Below are 21,333 nucleotides of genomic sequence, written 5' to 3'. Positions count from 1 at the left end.
GCCAGTGAGTCAGCAGTGACTCCATCCTCAGTCTCAAGGCTGGAATTACAGCTGTAAAAGACACTCCTCCTGGGGAGGGCCCCTCCCTGCCTTGCTGTCTGGGGCCTGTAGGCTCTGCCATACTATCTGAACCATTCAGTTACCTGTCCCAGTGGAGAGGGATTCTCAGAGCTGTCTTTTTGTTTTCATGCAGATATTTCAATGTTTCTTTAGGATTAATTGGTGTTTCTTATTTTTCTCCCCTGATATCCAGTGGAAACATCCAGTTTGGGATTGATGTCATAGCAGAATCAAATCCTTAGGGCAACATATCATGTGTTTATACTGCTTCAATGTTCTAGGGTCTTTATAAATGGCAAAACACTGTGGAAAAGCAAGACAGGAGATACTGCTTCAGGAGAAGTGGTAGATTGAAAGAGGTCATCTTGTCATGACTGAAAATATGTGCATGTGTCAAGAAGATGAGAACCAAATCCTCATAGTGGCTGGGTTATGATGGTAGGATTGTTGGTTATTGTTTTTTGCTTTCTTTTCCAGATTTGACAGGCCCAAGTTATAACTTTTATTCTAAAAACAGCTATTTGGTATTTTAAACTACCTATCCACTTGTGGGGGAAAAAAAACTGGCCAAATAGCTTTAATACTTTAGGACATCTTTTCCCAAGACTTTGGTCATATTCTTTTGGTCATATGCATGGTGTCCAGGAGGAAATGGGAAAGAAGGATTAGCTTTACTCAGAAGTTGTGGGTGCCAGGCATTTAGTTCTTTCTCACCCTGTGGAAAAGGTGGTATTATCCACATATTATACATAAAGAAATGAATGCTAAGAGAGATTGCAGAAGCTTTCCTAGGTCAATTAGCTAGAAATTGGGGGGGGGGGTTCCATTCAAGTCTCATTGCTGCCAAAGTCCCCACTCTTCCAACTAGAATACAAAATGATGCTACCACAAGTCCCTGTCCCGCAGGCTTTTTTGCAGAACATTTTAAGTGTGTTAACTTACTGCTAGATTGTCCCTTGAGGAAAATTGTATTGCAATATTTTTGTTTTTGAAAAACTAGGATTCTAAATTTCACATATATGTACTTGGCTTCTACTGTTGAGAGTGTTGCATATAATCCATGTGTGTGCATCTGTGTCTTTGACCTTAAGAGGCATAGTAAGTACTTGGTTGAATGGTTGGACTCCCCCAGAATTTGAAATGATTCTCGTGATTGCCCCTAAAGTTCTTAGATATATGAGACTGAGGCTAAAGTTAAATGTTTAACTGTTCTGTACAGTAGCTGTAAGGGATAGTTTTGGTTGAGGAAGGGGTGAATACTCTTGCAAAGTAGAGCTTTTATAGTTTCACAAAAATACCCATTGACCCAGCAAGGCCTTAATTAATTTTTTAAAAAAATAAATAACATTTAAAGATTTTATAAAAAAAAATTCTCAACGGATAGTGTATAGTTAATGCTATTAGCTTGGTTGATATATTGACATATAATATTGATATATAAATGTTGCTCATATGTCATTATAGAAATTGGTAAAATTTAACATATGCCTACACCTGTGAAACATCACTTCAGTAAAGTTAATGAGTATATTCATTACCCCACAAAGATTTTTTGTAATGCTCTATTTTCTAAGGAAAAAAAAACATTTAATTTCATTATCTAATTTGATGAAAAAGGCCTGGATGGGGACTCAGGTGATGTGAGTCTGGACTCTGCTCTTGCCCTGAATAGCTCCATGCAATTCAGTGAGTCCCTTAATTTTTCCAGCCCTTAGTTTTCTCATCTGGAAAATGAGGGGGTTGGACTAGATGGTCCCTAAGGTCCCATGTGGCTCTAAAGCTTAATAAAACTAAGAGGACAGGCATACTTAGGGTATTGGTTTGTGTCCAGAAAGTTTTATGTAAAAAATATAAACGTCCCCAGTGATCTCTAATCAGCTTTGCCTCTTCATCCCTGCCCTGCTTTACTTGATTGATTGATTGTGAAATCATTTCTTTTTTTTTTTTTTTGTCTTTTTGCCATTTCTTGGGCCGCTCCTGAGGCATATGGAGGTTCCCAGGCTAGGGGTCTAATCGGAGCTGTAGCCACCAGCCTACGCCAGAGGCACAGCAACGCGGGATCCGAGCAGCGTCTGTGACCTACACCACAGCTCACGGCAACGCCAGATCCTTAACCCACTGAGCAAGGGCAGGGATTGAACCCCCGCAACTTCACGGGTCCTAGTCGGATTCATTAACCACTGCGCCACCACAGGAACTCCCATCATTTCTTTTAAATATCTTTCACCTTGATTCAAGGTCATTCATGCCTTACTTCCATGTTGTTCTTTCTAAGCTTAGGGAACTGTTTTACTGAAGAATTTAGGGTGAGGACTTGAGTAATGAATGAAATTTGGTAGTGCCTTCAGGAGCAGTGAAGGCAACAGGACCATCAGCTCCCTGGATATTCAAAAGGCAGTGTGGGTATTTTATCAGAGGGAAGAGGTGGGGGAGTAGAGTCAGGCTGTACTGGATGTATTTCAGAGATAGGGGAAAGGTAGCAGAATGGAGTTCAATTAAAATTCTAATCCCAACTTTGCTCATTTCTTGCCAAGTCAGCAGCCAGCATTTCTGTTTTTGGTTCTGGTGAGTTTGCTGTGATGACATACATAGTTACCTCAAACATGCTTGTGAATGGGCCTAAAACTCTCAGGATGCTGACCAGATGCTGTCATCAGACTTGGCACTGTGCCATCTTTTGCCTGTGTTTCCAGAGACATCGCCTTTCTCACCACCATCGCCATCTTCAAGGTGGGAGGGGGGCATTGGCGAGGACTGGTGGTAAAAACTAAACTGATCACAAATGACAAGACAGGGAGTTCCTGTTGTGGCTCAGAAGGTTAAGAACCTGATATGGCATCTGTGTGGATGCGGGTTTGATCCCTGGCCTCGCTCAGTGGGTTAAGGATCTGGTGTTACCAAACCTGCGGTGTAGGTTGCAGATGCAGCTCAGATCTAGAGTTGCTGTGGCTGTGGTGTAGGCAGGAAGCTGCAGCTTCTATTCAACCCCTAGCCTGGGAACTTCCATGTGCTATGGGTGTGTCTGAAAAAAAAAATTGTGTTAAGTGACCAAATGGTTTCATCACAGCATAGAGATCTTCTCAAACTGTTTGTGTTTTCCAGGTAGCTAAGTGGGATTTCTGAGGAGGGCCTGCTCTGACTTCATCTTGGCCCACCATCCACGATGAGGTTCTTCCTGCTTTGTGCCTACATGCTCCTGCTGATGATCCCTCAGTTGAGGGCAGTCAGCTTTCCTGAAGATGATGAACCCCTTAATACTGTTGACTATCACTGTAAGTAATCTAAAGAACATTCTCCTCTTTAAAGAAGGAAGCTGTTTTGGTCTTGGTTTTCTAAGCATATTCATTTTTAGAAAGAAAGAGAATTGTACTCTTTAAAATGTTTTGCATACTAATTTATCCATGATGGTTTCCCCATGATTGGAGAAAATGAGACAGTTTAGTTAGGTGCTTTTCTAAAGCAACCTATGTATAAGCTATATGTTTTCAATTAAAAGAAAAAGACCATTTGCTGACATTCACTGTCTTTTATTCATTCATATTCAAGACCTTAAGAGGGGAATTTAGTTAAAACCCTTCTACAACTAGTATATACAGCTAATCAATGCTGTATATCGATTTTTCAGCTTCGTAATCCTGACTGATGGTTTAGCCCATTTTTACTTGCAGATTCAAGGCAATATCCGGTTTTTAGAGGACGCCCTTCAGGCAATGAATCACAGCACAGGCTGGACTTTCAGCTGATGTTGAAAATTCGAGACACACTTTATATTGCTGGCAGGTAATTTTCCTCTCGTTGGTTTATTAGATTAAAATTCTTTTCTCTTGTGGCACTTGCATTAATGTGTCTAGTTCATGAAAAACTAATATGTGATTGTGATCAAAAATTGCAAGTAGCCAAAAACATTCACCCAGTAGAGCCAGTGTTGTGTACCAGGAACAAAATACAGCAAAAGCCTTCAGCGGTCCTATTTTATTACTGCCATCAAGAAATCACACACCATTCTAAAGCAGCAGGAGAAAAAAAAATCTTTTATTCTTTTTTAACTTGGAATTATTCAAGCAAATATTAGAAGTATGTCTATGCTAATACCCAGTAGCAGTTTGACCCATTCCTGAAGAGAAGAGCTTTTTTTTGCTCCCTTACCACAGTGATATATAAAAGCGTCTCACTAATGAAAAAGTACTCTTTGTTGACTTTGTTGGAGACAGAGAAAAGCCAAAATGATCTCCAAAACACAATAAAAGCAGATCTGTAAAAATAAAATAAGCAGCAGCTTCACATTTTTATGGATTCACATGATATGACTCCCTGCCTTGTTTCCACCAGGGATCAAGTTTATACGGTAAACTTAAATGAAATCCCCAAAACAGAAGTCGTACCAAACAAGGTGAGCAAGTGCAGTTGGCAAATTTATTTGCCTTCCCTCAGAACTTGTGTTATGTCCCTCTCCCCTCGATATTTAAAATATTGAACTTGGGTTTTGCTTGATTGATACAGAAACTGACATGGCGGTCAAGGCAACAGGATCGAGAAAACTGTGCTATGAAAGGCAAGCATAAAGTAAGTGCATGAACATGTGCCTGCCAGACTGAGTCTTTATGGGGGCTTAAGCCCGCAATGTAAGTGAATGGAACGTCTAATGTTAATGTAATTGTTCCTCTCTTTAGGATGAATGCCACAATTTTATTAAAGTATTTGTTCCAAGAAACGATGAGATGGTTTTTGTTTGTGGCACCAATGCATTTAATCCCATGTGTAGATACTATAGGGTAAGTATATTTCATATAATGAGCTTTTTTTGTTGTTGTTTTAAATCAAATTTCTTCCTTTACTGGTATGCTGTTAGCATTGAATCCTTCCTGCTATAAGCCCAGTCATTTATTTTATCTCAAATGCTATGGAAGAAGAAAGACAGAATTCTTCCCATAGAATTTCAGTACAAATAAAGCAGTATTGCTTTCAAACAGGTACATTGAACAGATGTGACATGAGCTATTTATTTTTCTTTTGTAGTTGAATACCTTGGAGTATGATGGGGAAGAAATTAGTGGCTTGGCAAGATGCCCATTTGATGCCAGACAAACCAATGTTGCCCTTTTTGCTGGTAAGATTCTATAGTGTAATGAATATAAATGATTAATGACATTGAAGGTGCAAAAGGAATTTAAAGGAGAAAAGAGCTCATAACTAGGATAGCTACATTAATATGGGTATTTAAGAGACTGAGAGCTGTGAACAAATTTTCAAAAAAGAGGACTTAAAAAGTAAGCCTATCATAAGTCTTCTGATACTCAGCTCTGTTGTTAAGTAGGCCAGTGACCCTAAATAAGTTGCTTAACTTTTTGATGCTTCAATCCCTCATCTGTAAAATTAGGTAATTTCACAGGCTGACCTGTCACAGGCTGATTATGTACATCGAGTTTAGATGTATTTGCATATATAGTGATAACATGGGTGAGATCACTCCAGAGGGTATGACACACTACCTAGGATGACATACTTAGGATAATCATGGTTATTTTACCTGAATTATAACTTTGGTTTCAGATGGGAAGCTGTATTCTGCCACAGTGGCTGACTTCTTGGCCAGCGATGCTGTTATTTATCGAAGCATGGGTGATGGATCTGCCCTTCGTACGATAAAATATGATTCCAAATGGATCAAAGGTACCTTCAAAGAGCAGTGCTGTGGGATCACTAAGGGTCATGAGATGGCCAAGTGGAAACAGGAGCCCTGGGCATCAGGATGTTCAGTGCCTGACTTGATATTGTTTATTGAGAGCCAAGTACCAGCTGCCTTGATCGTGACTGGGGTCACAAACGGCAGATAAGGAGACCAGTGGCCCTGTCAGAAAAGTACATCTATCCAGGCTTTTATCATAGGTGACCTCAAAAACAATGATCTCAACTCTTTCTGCCAGTCTGCTTAACTGTAAATGCATGTAATACTTGTTGTCCACTCCCATCCCCCTACCTTAGAAAGTTAACCCTGGGAAGCATGAGTTCATATCTGCAGAGTCATTTTGTTCTTGGGCAACTAGAAATCAAGATTTTTTATATTAGGCATAAGAGATTTTCTTCCCTAGTTAAATAGGTTAATAAATAACTCTGTTGAAACAAAGACCTTTGCTGTAGTGCAGTTCCCTGTAGGCGTTTTCCAGTCCATTAGCTAACATTAAAGACTCTGGGTTCCCTGAAGCTTCACACCCATACCACAACTCTTCAGATTCCTTGGCAAATGGGAGTTCTCCTTGGCGTGAGTGTAGCTATGCGACATCTGTCAGTCATGCCTAGCAGTTGGGGGCTGATATGAATTGAGTGATCCTTTAGGAACCAGTTTGTCTTCAATTTGTCTTTCAGAGCCACACTTTCTTCATGCCATAGAATATGGAAACTATGTGTATTTCTTCTTTCGAGAAATCGCTGTGGAACATAATAATTTAGGCAAGGCAAGTATACAGGCTTGACTTGTGCACATGTGCTGCATAGAATCGAGCCCACTTTGGTAGAGTCTTTGCATGTTTTCCAGCACTCAATGCATTTAGGGCCAAGTGCAGAGAGGTGAGTTGCTTGTCATGAGAAAAGTTGCTGGAGAATACCCGAACAATGGCCAGAGTGGAAAGAGCGGCCTTGGGCCCTGAGAAGGTTTCTTTTTTTCCCCCTATTACTACAGAGAATGTTCTGCAGGTACCCTTGAGTTATGGATGCTTCTTTAACTCTTTAGAAGTCTATTGATAGCTTATTCTTTCTCAGTGTCAAAAGGCAGGATGGGGAGGGGAGGGCCCCTTGTTCAATGTTGAGTATTTCCATAAAAGCACATATGATTCTAAAATATTGCAGCCCCTTTGATGCCACATTTAATGATGGTGTATTTTCTTGAGTATAAAAGGCAAAGTAGGAGACACAGTATGGAAATGGTTTCTGTTCAGCCAGCCAGTTCAATAGCTCCTCCCTAAGAGGAGCTTGTTTGGCAGAACAGGAAAATGGCCCTTTTTTCTCACAGGTGAATCTGGTTTACAGTCCTACCATCAAATCCCCAGAGAGAAGGCTCTGTGAGTCTTTTGAGCCCCGTGCATCTTTAGTGGTTTTTGTTCCTCCCTGAACCAGCAGCTTGTTGTTCCCATTCCTCCCCCATGCTCATAACCCTGTTGCTTTGCTTTTGTCCCGTGGGCAGGCTGTGTATTCCCGTGTGGCCCGCATATGTAAAAACGACATGGGTGGCTCCCAGCGGGTCCTGGAGAAACACTGGACTTCATTTCTGAAGGCTCGACTTAATTGTTCTGTCCCCGGAGATTCATTTTTCTACTTTGATGTTCTGCAGTCTATTACAGACATAATACAAATCAATGGCATCCCCACTGTGGTCGGGGTGTTTACTACACAACTCAACAGGTGAGAACAGATCCCTGGCACTTCAGAAAACATCCTGTGCCCTGCTTGGGGGAACCAGGAGCTGGCCCATGGTTGCCTGATGCTGGTTCTCTTTTTCAGCATCCCTGGTTCGGCAGTGTGTGCATTTAGCATGGATGACATAGAAAAGGTATTCAAAGGACGGTTTAAAGAGCAGAAAACTCCGGATTCTGTTTGGACAGCAGTCCCTGAAGACAAAGTACCAAAGCCAAGGTAGGAAAAAGACAAGAAGGATTTTTGTCTTTAACCAAACTCTCTGTCACTAGAGGCATCCATCCCCAGGGAGCAGCCTCGCCAACCTCCCCGCCAGGGAGGGGTCTCTGTGCAGCAGGGCAGACAAAAGTCAGTGAACATAACCCTGAGAACCTGTATGTGGAGAACCCACTAGGTTAAGGGAATAGCCTTGCTCCTCTGGTTTGGCTCACTCTTCTTTCGTTCATGACCTCTTCTTCCAGAATAAGCACTTTCTCCTTAGGAACAGCTTGTGGGAAGGGGAAAAAACACATTATTTTCCTTTCAGGCCTGGCTGTTGTGCAAAGCATGGTCTTGCTGAAGCTTATAAAACCTCCATCGATTTCCCGGATGAAACCCTGTCGTTCATCAAATCCCACCCCCTAATGGACTCTGCTGTCCCACCCATTGCAGACGAACCCTGGTTCACAAAGACTCGGATCAGGTAAGACTGAGGAAACAAGGGCCCTCTCCCCTCCTGTACCTTCCCTTCCTGTTGGGGCCCCCTGACCTGGCTTATCTCCTCTGGCAGGTACAGACTGACGGCCATTGCCGTGGACCATTCTGCCGGACCCCACCAGAACTACACAGTCATCTTTGTTGGCTCAGAAGCTGGCGTGGTACTTAAAGTTTTGGCAAAGACCAGTCCATTCTCTTTGAATGACAGCGTGTTACTGGAAGAGATTGAGGCATACAACCATGCAAAGTAGGTGCATTTTTACAAGAACATTTCTCGGTACTTCCAGTGTGTGTTTCTAGTCATTTCCCTTTGGTCCCCCTAAATTAGCAGTGGTCTGGCATAGTAGTACTTTGGGGTTTTTTGTTTTGTTTTTTTTCACTGAAATAAAACCTGGGTTTATTGTTTTCCTGGGTCCGGCAGGGTTTAAGAGGGTGAACAGTGATGAGTTTAAAAATAATCCATCCCTTATTTGTTGCATAAGGAAAATGAGAATATGTTCCCACCAGCCTTCTTACTTTGCAGATATATTTCAGGCTGCTACATGCAGCAGACAGTTGGTTACAAGCCTTCGCGTGCATGCACACACACACGTAATTCATCAGCCTCTGATATAAAAAATTATTTGGACCATTAAAACAAACAAGAAATAGATGAGAGAAATGGAGCAAAGGAGACTAAGGAGAGATCCAGAAATATCTAGCACGAAAGATTTAAATGCATTAAAACATTATCCTTTTTGTTCCTTATAGTGTAAATGCTCTTCACAAATGCAATTCCCTTAGATCATCAGGATGGCAAACCAATTTTTAAAAACCCTTGTGTCCAGCCTGAGATTTAACCAGCCATGCAGAGCAGTAAAAGATGAATCAAATGAATCACATAATTATGACTTCCTACACTACTTACTTGCCAGTTTGCTAACAGAAACTATTTCTTAACACCTCCTCAGCTCTCGGTAATTGCAAAAACCAAACCTCATTGCCTCACCTAGTTCCTATAGCTTTTGACTTACTAAACATATATCTTCCACATGTCTCCCTCAATACAGATGCAGTGCTGAGAATGAGGAGGACCGAAAGGTCCTGTCCTTACAGTTGGATAAAGATCATCATGCTCTGTACGTGGCCTTCTCTAGCTGTGTCATCCGCATCCCCCTCAGTCGCTGCGAGCGGTACGGATCCTGTAAAAAGTAAGCTGATGTCTCTTCTCTTACCCTGGGTCTCACAGCATCTTGACCTCTGATGATGGGAAAATCCAAGTTACATTCTGTTTGGTTTTATACAGGTCTTGTATTGCATCTCGAGACCCATACTGTGGCTGGTTAAGCCAGGGGGCCTGTGGTCGAGTGATGCCGGGGATGCTGTAAGTACATTTTGTCACCTTAGTTGAGATCGTCTCCGGGGGCTCCAAAGCTAGACATTTTAGAAAACTTTCAATAACACTGCTTTGCTTTGCTTGCTTTATCTCTTTCTTTGATGTTTTTTGGTATGGGTGGAGTGGGGGAGAAAGAAAATCTGGAGCTGTGAGAGGGAAAGGGGATTGTAGACAGTGTAATTCCTAAGGGAAATGGATAGAGAGAGGAAAAAATAAATAAATTCTCTTTTGCTCTCTTAGATATTCTGGTTACTAAATTTAAGAGAAGTACCCGTTTCCGCGAGCTTTGTTGTAATGTCCATTTTTCCTCTGTCTGCTCATCCTTACTAATCCGTCTGTGTTCTTGGTTCTGCTCTGGTTGTCACTTGTGTTCCTATGAAGGCTGTTAACCGAAGACTTCTTTGCTTTCCATAACCACAGCGCTGGAGGATTTGAGCAGGACACGGAATTTGGCAACACGGCCCATCTAGGGGACTGCCACGGTAAGACGGGGACCTTCCTTCCCCTCCTGCCCCTGCTTTTTGACCCCAATTGCACGGGAACATTATTTTACAATCAGCCTTTTATAATGACTCAGGACACATACCACCTAGCATTTAATTAAACTTTGCAAAAGCTGAGCTATTTGGTCATGGGGATACGTTAGAAAAGAATCTGGCCTTTTTTTTTTTTTTTTTTTTTCTTCCCCTTCACCTGTTACAATTTTGTAGGACTCTAGAGACAGGTCATCTAACCAGTAGGTTAGTCTTTTCATTTACAGTCCTTTCTTTTGACTTTTTGAGTTAATTGGAATTCGTAAATTTTTTTGCTTTCTTTTGGTTACTTTTTTACTGATTCCTTGTTCCTTTAATTCTTTTAGAAATTTTGCCTACTTCAACTACACCAGATTACAAAATATTTGGCGGTCCAACATCTGGTTAGTTTTTTTTCATTTTTTTGAATTAACAACCTTTTCTTTCCTTCAGTTCAGCATTTTCAGCCCCTTCTCCCCTCCTTTTGCGCAGTTTGGCAGCCCTTCATTTTTCTGCTTTGACTCATGATCCCACTGACAGTCCCAGAGACTTTTTCTTACTCAGCACTTCACTCCTGTGTAGCATGTAAACAGTTTATCATTGACCAAGGCACATCCTTTAAGAAAAATCAAATGGATTAACATAGGCTGCATTCCAGCTGCACGCCCATCCCCTGAGCTTTCTTCTCTCTCACCCCTGTGCATTGTGAATGTTCCCTCTAGCCATCTGTACTTAATGGATGGCAGAATTTCATTATTTTCCCCTTCTCCCCCCACCTTTCCTAAGACCTAGTCAACAAATACACATTTCCCCAAAATGTGTATTTTTAACTTTTAGAGATCTTTTTTGAATGGTTTGCGGTAATTCCGGGAACCTGTGAATGTTGGTTGTGGTCTCAGTGGTGTGAAAAAGGTTCCTGTCGAATGTAGCTGGTTTCTGATGTATGAAGATGTTCACTGGGCTTTCTGTGTCCCTCTTGTCTACATCTGTTTTGGAGTTTTCATCTGTGACTGTTGCACCCGTCTGAATTGGGGTCTCCGAAGTTTTAACCTAAAATCATATGCTTACATTTTGAGGGAAAATTGACTCGTGGAAATCAGTAATAGACACGCTATGAGGTTAAGTTACTCCCAATCCTATCACTGGTTCTAAAACTCACCAGCAGTTTCACGCCTCAGAGGGGACAAAAGGATGGCAGATCTTGTGTTTCAGAACATCCTTACTCAGCTTGTAAATGCCATTTCTTTTGCATGAGTTGCTGCTAATTCTTTGGAAGAAACTCCCCGGCGCATTTTGGGAGGCATGGACAAGGTTCAGCCCTGTTCCAGTGCTTTACCATGGATGGTGAGCCCTCAGTGCAGTCAGTTATCTACAAATGGATGGGGGGGTGGTGCGATGGTCATGGTAAAGCAGGACAGCCCCTTTGTCCGGTCCAAAATCAAGTGTCTATTCAGACTTAACCAGGTTTTCCTGATGAAGTTACACAGTAGGTTCCTCAGCGAAGGATATATGGTTTGCAACTATCTATGAAAATGCTTTTAAAAACATGCACCAAAAGAAACGAAATGATGTTTGTCTCACAAAAGGATGAGAAAATAGCCATTAGCCTTTGGGATTCATATTGCGTTTTCCGTGTGTCAGGTACCACCACAGAGGCTTTGTAGAGGAGTGTTTTGAATGTCTCTAAGTGAAATCCACTTAATATGTCTTTATTGTTAATTTTTAGCTTTTAGTTTTTCCCTTGCTAGAGAGGGATTTGTTGTAATCTCTCCGTATGTGTTTTTTATGAAATCCTGGAACAGACTTTCTCATAAAATTTGCTTAAACTTTACTTGAAAATACAGCAGACCAGTCAGAAACAACCTGCTGACATGACCCACGTTAATAAAAATCTGTTTGCCACCACAGACATGGAGGTATCTTCATCTTCTGTTACCACAATGGCAAGTATCCCAGAAATTACACCTAAAGTGATTGATACCTGGAGACCTAAACTGACCAGCTCCCGGAAATTTGTAGTTCAAGATGACCCAAACACTTCTGATTTTACTGATCCTTTATCAGGTATCCCAAAGGGTAAGGCCTCACCAGGGAACTCATCTCTCACTGAGTGGAAACCTGATTCCTACTCTCTCTGAGGAGAGTATGGGCTTAGGGTTCTCCAGCAGTGAAGCCAGACTGAGCTGCCTCTGGTGTTAACTCTGGCTCCACTGTGTTAACAACACTGTGCTGTGGTTACCTGGAGTGCATTCCTTACCAGAGAGGCGGAAAGCTATTAAAGAGAGAGTTGGTGAAACAGCCACTCAGACAGTCTAATCTGTGTTGACTTCTGTCTGAAGAAGCTGGACTCTGCTGGGTCAGAGAATTTTGAGGGTCACTCCAGCAACATCCCAAAAAAAAAAAAAACTAACTGCAAATATCTTGATATTGGATGTTTTGTCTGGGAGCCTTTCCCAGCCTTTTGTTTAGCTGCAATTTACAACACAATCTGAAAAGTGTATATGAGGCGCTAAGTTGTTTGAATGCCACCAACTATAAAGCCTAACAGAGTACTTGTCCGTACCTATCATTTTCGGCCCATAATAGAAGCAGTTATCAAATAGCTGCCTGTTGAGCTGGCTTATTAGATATATTACTCTGGAAAAAAAAATCCATTCTTCAATGCTTACTAAACTGTGGTATCAGGTTTCCAATCAGTTTTTATAGCGGTGCATTGTCATTTATGATTTACATCTGTTGATTTTGGTTTTATATGTTTTTCATTGTAAACAATATTATAATCATTCTTTCTCTTTTATTTTCTTTAGCAATTTCATTTCTCTCTACTCCTCTTTCCCTGTCTTTCACCATGTCATGGAATTCCATAGCCCTCAACATTGATTAAAAACAACTAATGTTCGAAGGCCTTAGTACTAACCTAAAGCAATGGAATCTTCAGGTTGCTCTGACTTACCTTATTCTGGGATAGCTGTGTTTATAGCATGTAACAGACTTGGATACCTCTTAAACTAACATTTCTAGATGTCTGTGGTTGCATTAAAAATCCCAATAATTACAAACTAATTCACTCTTCTTCTTCTAGTCTAATTTAAATATTGCTTAAATATCTTGACAATTGGACATATTACTTAACTCTAGTATATAATACATTTCCTTAGACTGTCTGGAATTTCTTTCATAGCAGGCAATTCAGAGTGCTTCACTCCAAGATGGAATGAAAAGAAAATCAAAGCAAACATGAAAGTCTATATTTGTAGCTAACAGTGACCAAGCTGATGCTTTTCATTTGAGAACAAATTTTGTGTTTTCATTCTAATTAAGATAGCATAATTGTATTAGCATAATTATTTTAGCAAAATATATATTTATGCCAATTCATATATCTCCCTAATCCCAGCAGCTGTCCTTTAATCCTGATTTATTAATTAAGAGAAAATAATGCGAAAAAAATTTTTATGTGTTGAAAACGGGCCACTTAGAAAATATACACTTTCTAACACTAATTTTTAGGTTAAAAACACATAAAATTTTGAATGTTATCTAACAATTATTTAAGAGAGATTGGAGAAGACAAATACAGATCAGTGGAAGATTAGAGTTAGTTTTCCTGGCTTTTGCAGCAATCATAAATGTCTCTGGGGATCCTTTTGTGATTAAAGAAAAAAATACAGAATTTTGGAGTCCACCTCACCCTCCAAGCTAAGCATATGGACCATGTGAAAGTAGTAATGGCTCAGTGGAAGCCATTTGCTGGCTAACATTGCTTTAAAGAAGCACACCACTCAGACTCTTTTACTGTGTGTCTGTTGCAGGTGTACGATGGGAAGTCCAATCTGGAGACTCCAACCAGATGGTCCACATGAATGTCCTCATCACCTGTGTCTTTGCGGCTTTTGTTTTGGGTGCATTCATTGCAGGTGTGGCAGTATACTGCTATCGGGACATGTTTGTTCGGAAGAACAGAAAGATCCATAAAGATGCAGAATCTGCCCAGTCGTGCACAGACTCCAGTGGAAGCTTTGCCAAGCTGAATGGTCTCTTTGACAGCCCAGTCAAGGAATATCAACAGAATATTGATTCTCCCAAATTGTACAGTAACCTGCTGACCAGTCGGAAAGAGCTGCCGCCCAATGGGGAAACAAAATCCATGGTCATGGACCATCGAGGCCAACCTCCTGAGTTGGCTGCTCTCCCTACACCTGAGTCCACACCTGTGCTTCACCAGAAGACCTTGCAGGCCATGAAGAGCCACTCAGACAAGGTCCACGGCCATGGGGCTTCGAGGAAAGAAACTTCCCAGTTTTTTCCTTCTAGTCCTCCACCCCACTCCCCACTAAGTCATGGGCACATCCCCAGTGCCATTGTTCTCCCTAATGCTACCCATGACTACAACACATCTTTCTCAAACTCCAATGCTCACAAAGCTGAAAAGAAGCTTCAAAACATTGACCACCCTCTCACAAAGTCATCCAGTAAAAGAGATCACCGGCGTTCTGTGGATTCCAGAAATACCCTTAATGATCTCCTGAAGCATCTAAATGACCCAAACAGTAACCCCAAAGCCATCATGGGAGACATCCAAATGGCCCACCAGACCCTAATGCTGGATCCTGTGGGACCTATGTCCGAGGTCCCGCCCAAAGTCCCTAACCGTGAGGCTTCGCTCTACTCTCCTCCCTCAACGCTCCCCAGGAATAGCCCAACTAAGCGAGTGGACGTCCCCACCACTCCAGGAGTCCCGATGACTTCTCTGGAAAGACAAAGGGGTTATCATAAAAACTCCTCCCAGAGGCACTCTATATCTGCTATGCCTAAAAACTTAAGCTCACCAAATGGGGTTTTGTTATCTAGACAGCCTAGTGTGAACCGTGGGGGGTACATGGCCACCCCCACGGGGGCGAAGGTGGACTATGTTCAGGGAACACCGGTGAGTGTTCATCTGCAGCCTTCCCTCTCCAGACAGAGCAGCTACACCAGTAATGGCACCCTTCCCAGGACGGGACTAAAGAGGACACCGTCCTTAAAACCTGACGTGCCACCAAAGCCTTCATTTGTTCCTCAGACCACATCTGTCAGACCACTGAACAAATACACGTACTAGGTCTCAAATGTGCCCTTCCTCGAGTGGCTTTTATCCTGTCCATGTTGTTGAGAGGATGACGTTGTAAGGGTACCTTAAAACAAGAGACTCACTCATAGTAAGAGAACCAAGTGGCCAAAGAAACTCTACCTAACTTTGGCAACATCAGAACTTGCCATATGTAGCTACTGCAGCAAGGCTTCTGTGTACTTGCTTGAAAACAAAGGAAGGTGCTGGTCATTCCATTTCTTTTGTTTGAAGCTAAAGAGATGTGTGGCTCCCAGGGGCCACCTGTCACCAGTTTAAAGAGCTGATACAGTGCTCAGAAGAATCTGTGAGCAAATACTTGAAAATGGGTTCAACTTAGACTGCCATTCTGCGTGGTCTTCCCATTAAATGTGAACATTTTAATATGTATGCATTCACCTTGCCTCTTGCACAAATGTCAAAAAAAAAAAAAAGGTAATGTCTCAAAGAAATGAACTTGTAGATTACCAAACGATTTGCTAAAAATTTTAGTCTTTGACCCAAACTGTAGCATTTTTTTCATGTGTGGCATTTTTTTCATGCCACCAGTGATCTCTGTTGCGTGTGTATGCGTGTGTGTGTGCGCGCGCGCATGTGTGTGCGTGCATGTATGCGTGTGTTCTGTCCCCATTAGGATTTGTTTAGGTGCCCATTGCATCTTTTTTTGTGCTATGGAATTGTTTACATTGCGCATGACTGAACAAGAGACAGTAACTTCTTCCCACAGCAGTTTGTTGGGCCCAGCTTTGAGTAGGAAAGAAAATCGAGGCTGATTTGACTGTCAAAATGATTAACTTGACTTACGTGTTACCCAATGCCAGAATGTAAGCGTTCTAAGTACCATTGTGCTGCTATTCATTCAAACTTTTATTACAGTCTTGCCAGCTTAAGAAGATAGAGATGTTAAGAGGTATCCTTGATTTATCCACCAGTATTCAGTAGTAAAATCTACCTGTCCACTGTGAATCCAAGCCTGAATCACTCTATTTAACCTTGGACACATGAACAAGGTTTTATTTTGACTGTTTGGTTTCTCCCATGTAGTAAAATTCCTCTTCCTTTACTCCTCCTACCCCCAAGATTTAAAAAAAAAAAAAAAAACAAAAAAACAAAAAAACAAAAACAAAAAACAAAAAAACATACACACACACAAAAGACAGAAGACAAAAGAAGGGAACTGTGAGAGGATTGTAATTGGCTTAACAGAAACAGTCTATGGAAACGGAACAGTGGTGCAATCATGTTGTCTGTGTTGTGTGATGTGAGGATTTCCTCCTAAGTCATGCAGGTTATGACAGTATACTGTAAATATTACATGTGAGTTTACCTGAATCTGTGCATTTTGTGCCTTATTCATGAGAATGATCGAAGTACTCAAATATGTCAAGTGTTTTCGGTATAGCACATCATTTCCTGAGTGCCAGTTGTAAATGTTTTTCAACCAGCACCTGAAAAGACTTTTCAAAAACCGTAAAAACAACCTAGAACCATTCATTGTAAAACAAATCCACCCAGATAGCTGCATTACATCCTTTTGCCATGATAAACATTCCACTCCCGCTTTCCTAAGGATGAAACAGTGATAATGTGAAGTCAGATGAGGTTTCCCAGGTAATGTGACACCTGTGGAAACCGTAGAGTCCTCTATTTGTAGTTTTGCAGAAATCACTTACAGTTGATGATGTGGAACCCTGATGACTGTTTCAGTTAATATGCTGCACACCACGGTTTATTGAACCTCATCTAGAAAGTATCAAGGCAGAGGAATGCTCCTGACTTAGTCAGACAAATAAGTTCAACTGATTTCCTGTGATAACGCTGATGATATCTATTACCTGGGGGAGGATGGGTTGCAGAAGACCAGAGCATTTTCACACAGAAGGTAGAATACTGATGCAGTTATTCTTTTCCTTTGAGAATATTGTCTTATAAAGAACGTGATTCCCTGAGGTCTCTGGAAGCTCAAAAGCTCAGACTCCTGTTCTTGAAACACTTCAGCTCTGAAACTAAAACATGACAGATTAATAATAAATTAAACCAACCAGTGATAAACACTACCCAGTCCCACTGCCGACAAACGTGTTTGAATTCACCTTACCAATATTAATCCCGGCGTGCGGAAAATGGAACAGTAACTCTATGTGAACCCGGATAACATTTTGTAACATTGTGCTGCCTTGTAGTTTGTAATGTGAGTTCTATCAGTATTTATGTTGAAATTTCTAACATAAAATCTAGTCTCTATCCTGTTAATTTAATTTTTAAATGCTTTATCCATTTGTGCAAAGGTAAACACAGATTGTATCTTTTTTAATGGTACGGCATAAAAAGTAACCCTAAAGTGAAGTGGCTCTATACTGTTTTATAGAGTACTTTAACATGTATAGATATCTTGTAAACTTGTATTGTGGATGTGTAAATAATATGTACTTTGGGTTTTTAACACAGCATGTAAAGTCAAAATAAAATATACAAATCGTTATATCCTGCCTCTTGATATTGAAGAGGTTTATAAGGAACAATTTTTTTAAGAATATCTTTAAGTCAATCAACATTGGTGAGAGTTTCTTTTAAAACATACCATAACAGGAGTTCCTATTATGGCTCAGTGAGTTAAGGACCCAACATTATCTCTGAGGTTGTGGGTTCGATCCATGGCCTCCCTCAATGGGTTAAGGAGCCATAAGCTGCATTATAGGTCACAGATGCGGTTGGGATCTAATGTTGCCGTGGCTGTGGTATAGGCCTCAGCTGCAGATCCCTGGCCTGGGAAATTCCGTATGCCACAGGTATGGCCATAAAAAGAAAAAAAAAATTAAAGTATTCTTACCTGGAATATTTGCCATCTGGTTACACCACCATTCTCTTCTTGGAAGGCTGGTGATACTGATGGGCAGAGCCCCTGAAAAACATACAATCCAAAAAACCAGATGAACGTACGGCAGCAACAGTCAAATGCTTCAGGCCAGCATCTCAGTGGCTTACCTTGCCCACCAATCACTAGTTCAACAAATTTTTGAAATTCGTGACATGTAGTCACACACAAAATTTTTCATATCATTTAATCTAAAATTATAGCTGATAAATCAGGTTCCTATGAACATTTCTTGCTATTTGGTATAGGCCATTTCTCAATTCCATTGTTTTCAGTGAATAAGAATATAAGAAGAGATATCTTCCTCAAATATTTAAGTAGGAGGTGAAATTGTGATTCCATTGGTGTCTTCCCTTAGCATGGCATGAGTTAATGGCTGCTGTCATTAGATTTGGAAATATGAAGGGAGGAAGAAGAGACAATTACGGAAAATATGTTTCAGCCCTGTTTCTCCCTGGGCTCCTTGAGTGGTGTTCTCTTTCATTTCTGTTGTCTATTTCCATTAAGTTGGTGTTTATTATACCTTCTGGCCATTATACCAGTTTTCGCAGGTTCAGAGACTTTCCTTTTTTCTTCTAAGAAGTGTATCTTCTTTGTTTATAGCAGATCTTAGTCTTTTCCAATTGTGAATATCTTTGATAATTTAATGAATGGCACAGACTAAGAGCTGAATGTTATTTTCCTTTTCAGGGTAACTACAGACCCCTAAAACTACATTTATCAATCCTCAAGGTAAATGCCTAGATGCCATTTGAGAGAAGTGGGGTTAGAGAACCTGGAGATTTTTATAAGGAAAACATTGTTTAGAAACAAACAAACAAAAAAAGAACCAAGACACATCAGCTGTACTCTGGTTATAGAAATCTCGTTGGTTGGGCACTTAGCTTACTCTGGCAATTTTGAAACCAGGTGGAACTCTTGCGATGCTGGATCAGGCTAAAGAAAGGGTGTCTCCCTTGCAAGGCAGTAGGCCTTGTGTGGCCTAGGGACTAGCCAGGTACAAGGAGGGCTTGTCTTCCTGCCATCTAAAAGAGGCCAACTTTCTCCCCTTCCATCTCCTCCCAGCTCATCTCCTTCTACCTCCTGGTCAGAGGAGGGCAAAGAACAAGGTGTCCACCTGGGAGCTGGGTTCAAATCCCGATTCCACCACTTATCAACTTCCTGCAGCACTACACCTCTCTTGGCTTCAGTTTTCTCATTTTGAAAATAGATGTTTCCACATCCATTTCTCTGACAGTTCTATGGTATCTGTCAACAATATCATTCCATTAGCTATTTTATGAATGCTGTGCTTAAATATTACTCCCGCAGTAGCTTGGTTTGCAGGCTTTTTATGGATATGAGAGGCTGGTTCCCTGCTAGGTGTGAGGTATATATGAGATGGACAATAAAATACGGCCTGATAAACAACGCATGTTAAGCCATTTATGTTGTGTCTATATTTGATATTTACCTTTTTTGCATATATAACTTGAAAAACTCTTAAATCTCTGCCAGTGTTGCATTCTTTATCAAATAAATGAGGTACCATAAACATGGAGGAAATGGACCTATAATAAAATCAATCTTTAATTCACAGAGGACTCAGGGTGAGAGGATGGGGGAGGGCAGTCAAATACTGGATAATCAGATAGTAAATCAATTGGGATTCACATATTAAGGAAAACAATATTTCTAGTCCTGTCCCATGCTATGATTTTTTTAATAGAACTAGGTATTGATTATTGGTTGATAAGCCTCTTTGTAGCATGCACTTTGGCTTATCTTAGCCTCTTGTGCTGGGTTTAGATGAAGGAAAACATGAAAATATGGTACCAATTACACATACACTGTTACTTCAGACTGTTCTTCATTTTTATGAGATGGATTCACCTGAGGCTAATGTACAGGTAGACTTAAGGCCAGTTAGAGTAATTGTGAGAGGAGAGATTTGTCAGTGTCAGGCCACGCTGTCGAGGGGAACTTTCTGTGCTGGTAGAGTTACTCTTTATCTACTGTCCAGTATGGTAGCCGTTAGCATGTATGGCTTCTGAGTGGTTGGAATGTAGCCAGGGCCACCTGAAGTACTGGTCAGGAAAGTCACCACTGCTGTTGCCACAACTGTCAGAGGTCAGGCTGCTGCTCTGAATGTAGAAATTCCAAGGGACACTTGACTCTGATTAAAAGATGAGACCTGGGAATTCCCATCATGGTTCAGCGGCAACGAATCTGACTAGTATCCATGAGGACACAGGTTCAATCCCTGCCCTCGCTCAGTGGGTTAAGGATCCAGCATTGCTGTGAGCTGGGTGTAGGTCAAAGACATGGCTCTGATCTTTTGTTGCTGTGGCTGTGGCGTAGGCCAGCAGCTACACCTCCGATTCGACCCCTAGCCTGGGAACCTCCATATGTTGAGGGCGTAGCCCAAAAAGATAAAAAGAGGATAAAAAAGATGAGCTCTGCTTTGTCCATTCTGTGTATCTTCTCTTGTGCCTCATAGACAGCTGGGCTCACAAACAATCACCCAGTCAATCACAGGTCTAGTTTGAGTGTCTTTGGGGTTTTTTATTTTTCTTATTTAGAAACTATGATGAACACATCCATTTAGGGTCAGCACAGGCTTTGGGTGGGTAGTTTTCCTGGTGCTTTTGAGCTGTATAAGTTAATCCTCAATGTGCTCTTTGTTGGAAAGGGATAAGACACATCCTTTCCATTTTCGAGGTACGGAAATAGAGATCGGGGCTGACAACTATGGAAAGGACGCCAACTCACCAATCATGGTAATTCACATGGTCTCACACTCAGGCCCTATGCACACACCAGCACACTCCATGGAAGGGCTGAAAGAGAATATCAGTGTTCAATCAGAAAAGGATGGCCTCTCTCCAGCATGTATAATGAGGAGAAGCAAAAGGGTAGAATAATTACAGTATCCAGGGGTATTATGCCAAACATCTAGTGAAAAATGAAACACTGAGTGAATCAGTCATATGGTTGGCCATTATAATGAACCTGCCAAATCAATTATTTAGAAGAAAAAAAATCCCTGGATTAAGCTGATGCAGTACTCTAGGCTGAAAGCAACCAAACAGGATAAATTTAGAGACGTTAAAAGAAACTAACCTAATTGTTACCCATCTAGGTTTCTGGGTACCCTGCCAGATCTACATGTGTGTTGTGTCAGAGAGTCTTGGGGGTGAATTCACTGTATTTCTTATTTTGGAATTTCTTCCTATTGAGCTGGGCTTGCATATTGGGAGTTAAACACAGCTGTAATTTTCCCCTCTTTTCCCTCTGGTTGGGAGCGCCATGGGAGTCAGAC

At 41.2% G+C, this 21,333-nt stretch overlaps 1 protein-coding gene across 23 annotated transcripts in view; it reads left to right on the top strand.

The window, feature by feature from the left end:
- SEMA6D (semaphorin 6D) overlaps positions 1 to 17,639 on the top strand; it is a 598,535-nt gene extending 580,896 nt beyond the window's left edge. For 5 of the 23 annotated variants that reach the window (XM_021096114.1, XM_021096125.1, XM_005654452.3 and 2 more), the window contains 18 exons: positions 3,163 to 3,332; positions 3,729 to 3,840; positions 4,390 to 4,450; positions 4,561 to 4,623; positions 4,731 to 4,832; positions 5,077 to 5,167; positions 5,611 to 5,730; positions 6,424 to 6,512; positions 7,238 to 7,455; positions 7,555 to 7,686; positions 7,994 to 8,149; positions 8,237 to 8,410; positions 9,213 to 9,353; positions 9,449 to 9,526; positions 9,920 to 10,020; positions 10,398 to 10,454; positions 11,959 to 12,126; positions 13,863 to 17,639. In XM_021096114.1, coding sequence (XP_020951773.1) covers positions 3,224 to 3,332; positions 3,729 to 3,840; positions 4,390 to 4,450; positions 4,561 to 4,623; positions 4,731 to 4,832; positions 5,077 to 5,167; positions 5,611 to 5,730; positions 6,424 to 6,512; positions 7,238 to 7,455; positions 7,555 to 7,686; positions 7,994 to 8,149; positions 8,237 to 8,410; positions 9,213 to 9,353; positions 9,449 to 9,526; positions 9,920 to 10,020; positions 10,398 to 10,454; positions 11,959 to 12,126; positions 13,863 to 15,151 — 3,261 coding nt within the window. In that variant the 5' untranslated portion in view covers positions 3,163 to 3,223 and the 3' untranslated portion in view covers positions 15,152 to 17,639. The remainder of the gene's footprint in view (positions 1 to 3,162; positions 3,333 to 3,728; positions 3,841 to 4,389; positions 4,451 to 4,560; positions 4,624 to 4,730; positions 4,833 to 5,076; positions 5,168 to 5,610; positions 5,731 to 6,423; positions 6,513 to 7,237; positions 7,456 to 7,554; positions 7,687 to 7,993; positions 8,150 to 8,236; positions 8,411 to 9,212; positions 9,354 to 9,448; positions 9,527 to 9,919; positions 10,021 to 10,397; positions 10,455 to 11,958; positions 12,127 to 13,862) is intronic. The other 18 variants (XM_021096148.1, XM_005654454.3, XM_021096134.1 and 15 more) reach the window with 12 other exon arrangements.

This window comes from Sus scrofa, chromosome 1 (assembly GCF_000003025.6).
Source record: "Sus scrofa isolate TJ Tabasco breed Duroc chromosome 1, Sscrofa11.1, whole genome shotgun sequence".
In the NCBI taxonomy this organism is placed as follows: Eukaryota; Metazoa; Chordata; class Mammalia; order Artiodactyla; family Suidae; genus Sus; species Sus scrofa.
Note: the sequence above shows the minus strand (reverse complement) of the source record. Positions and strands in the feature narration are given on the sequence as shown.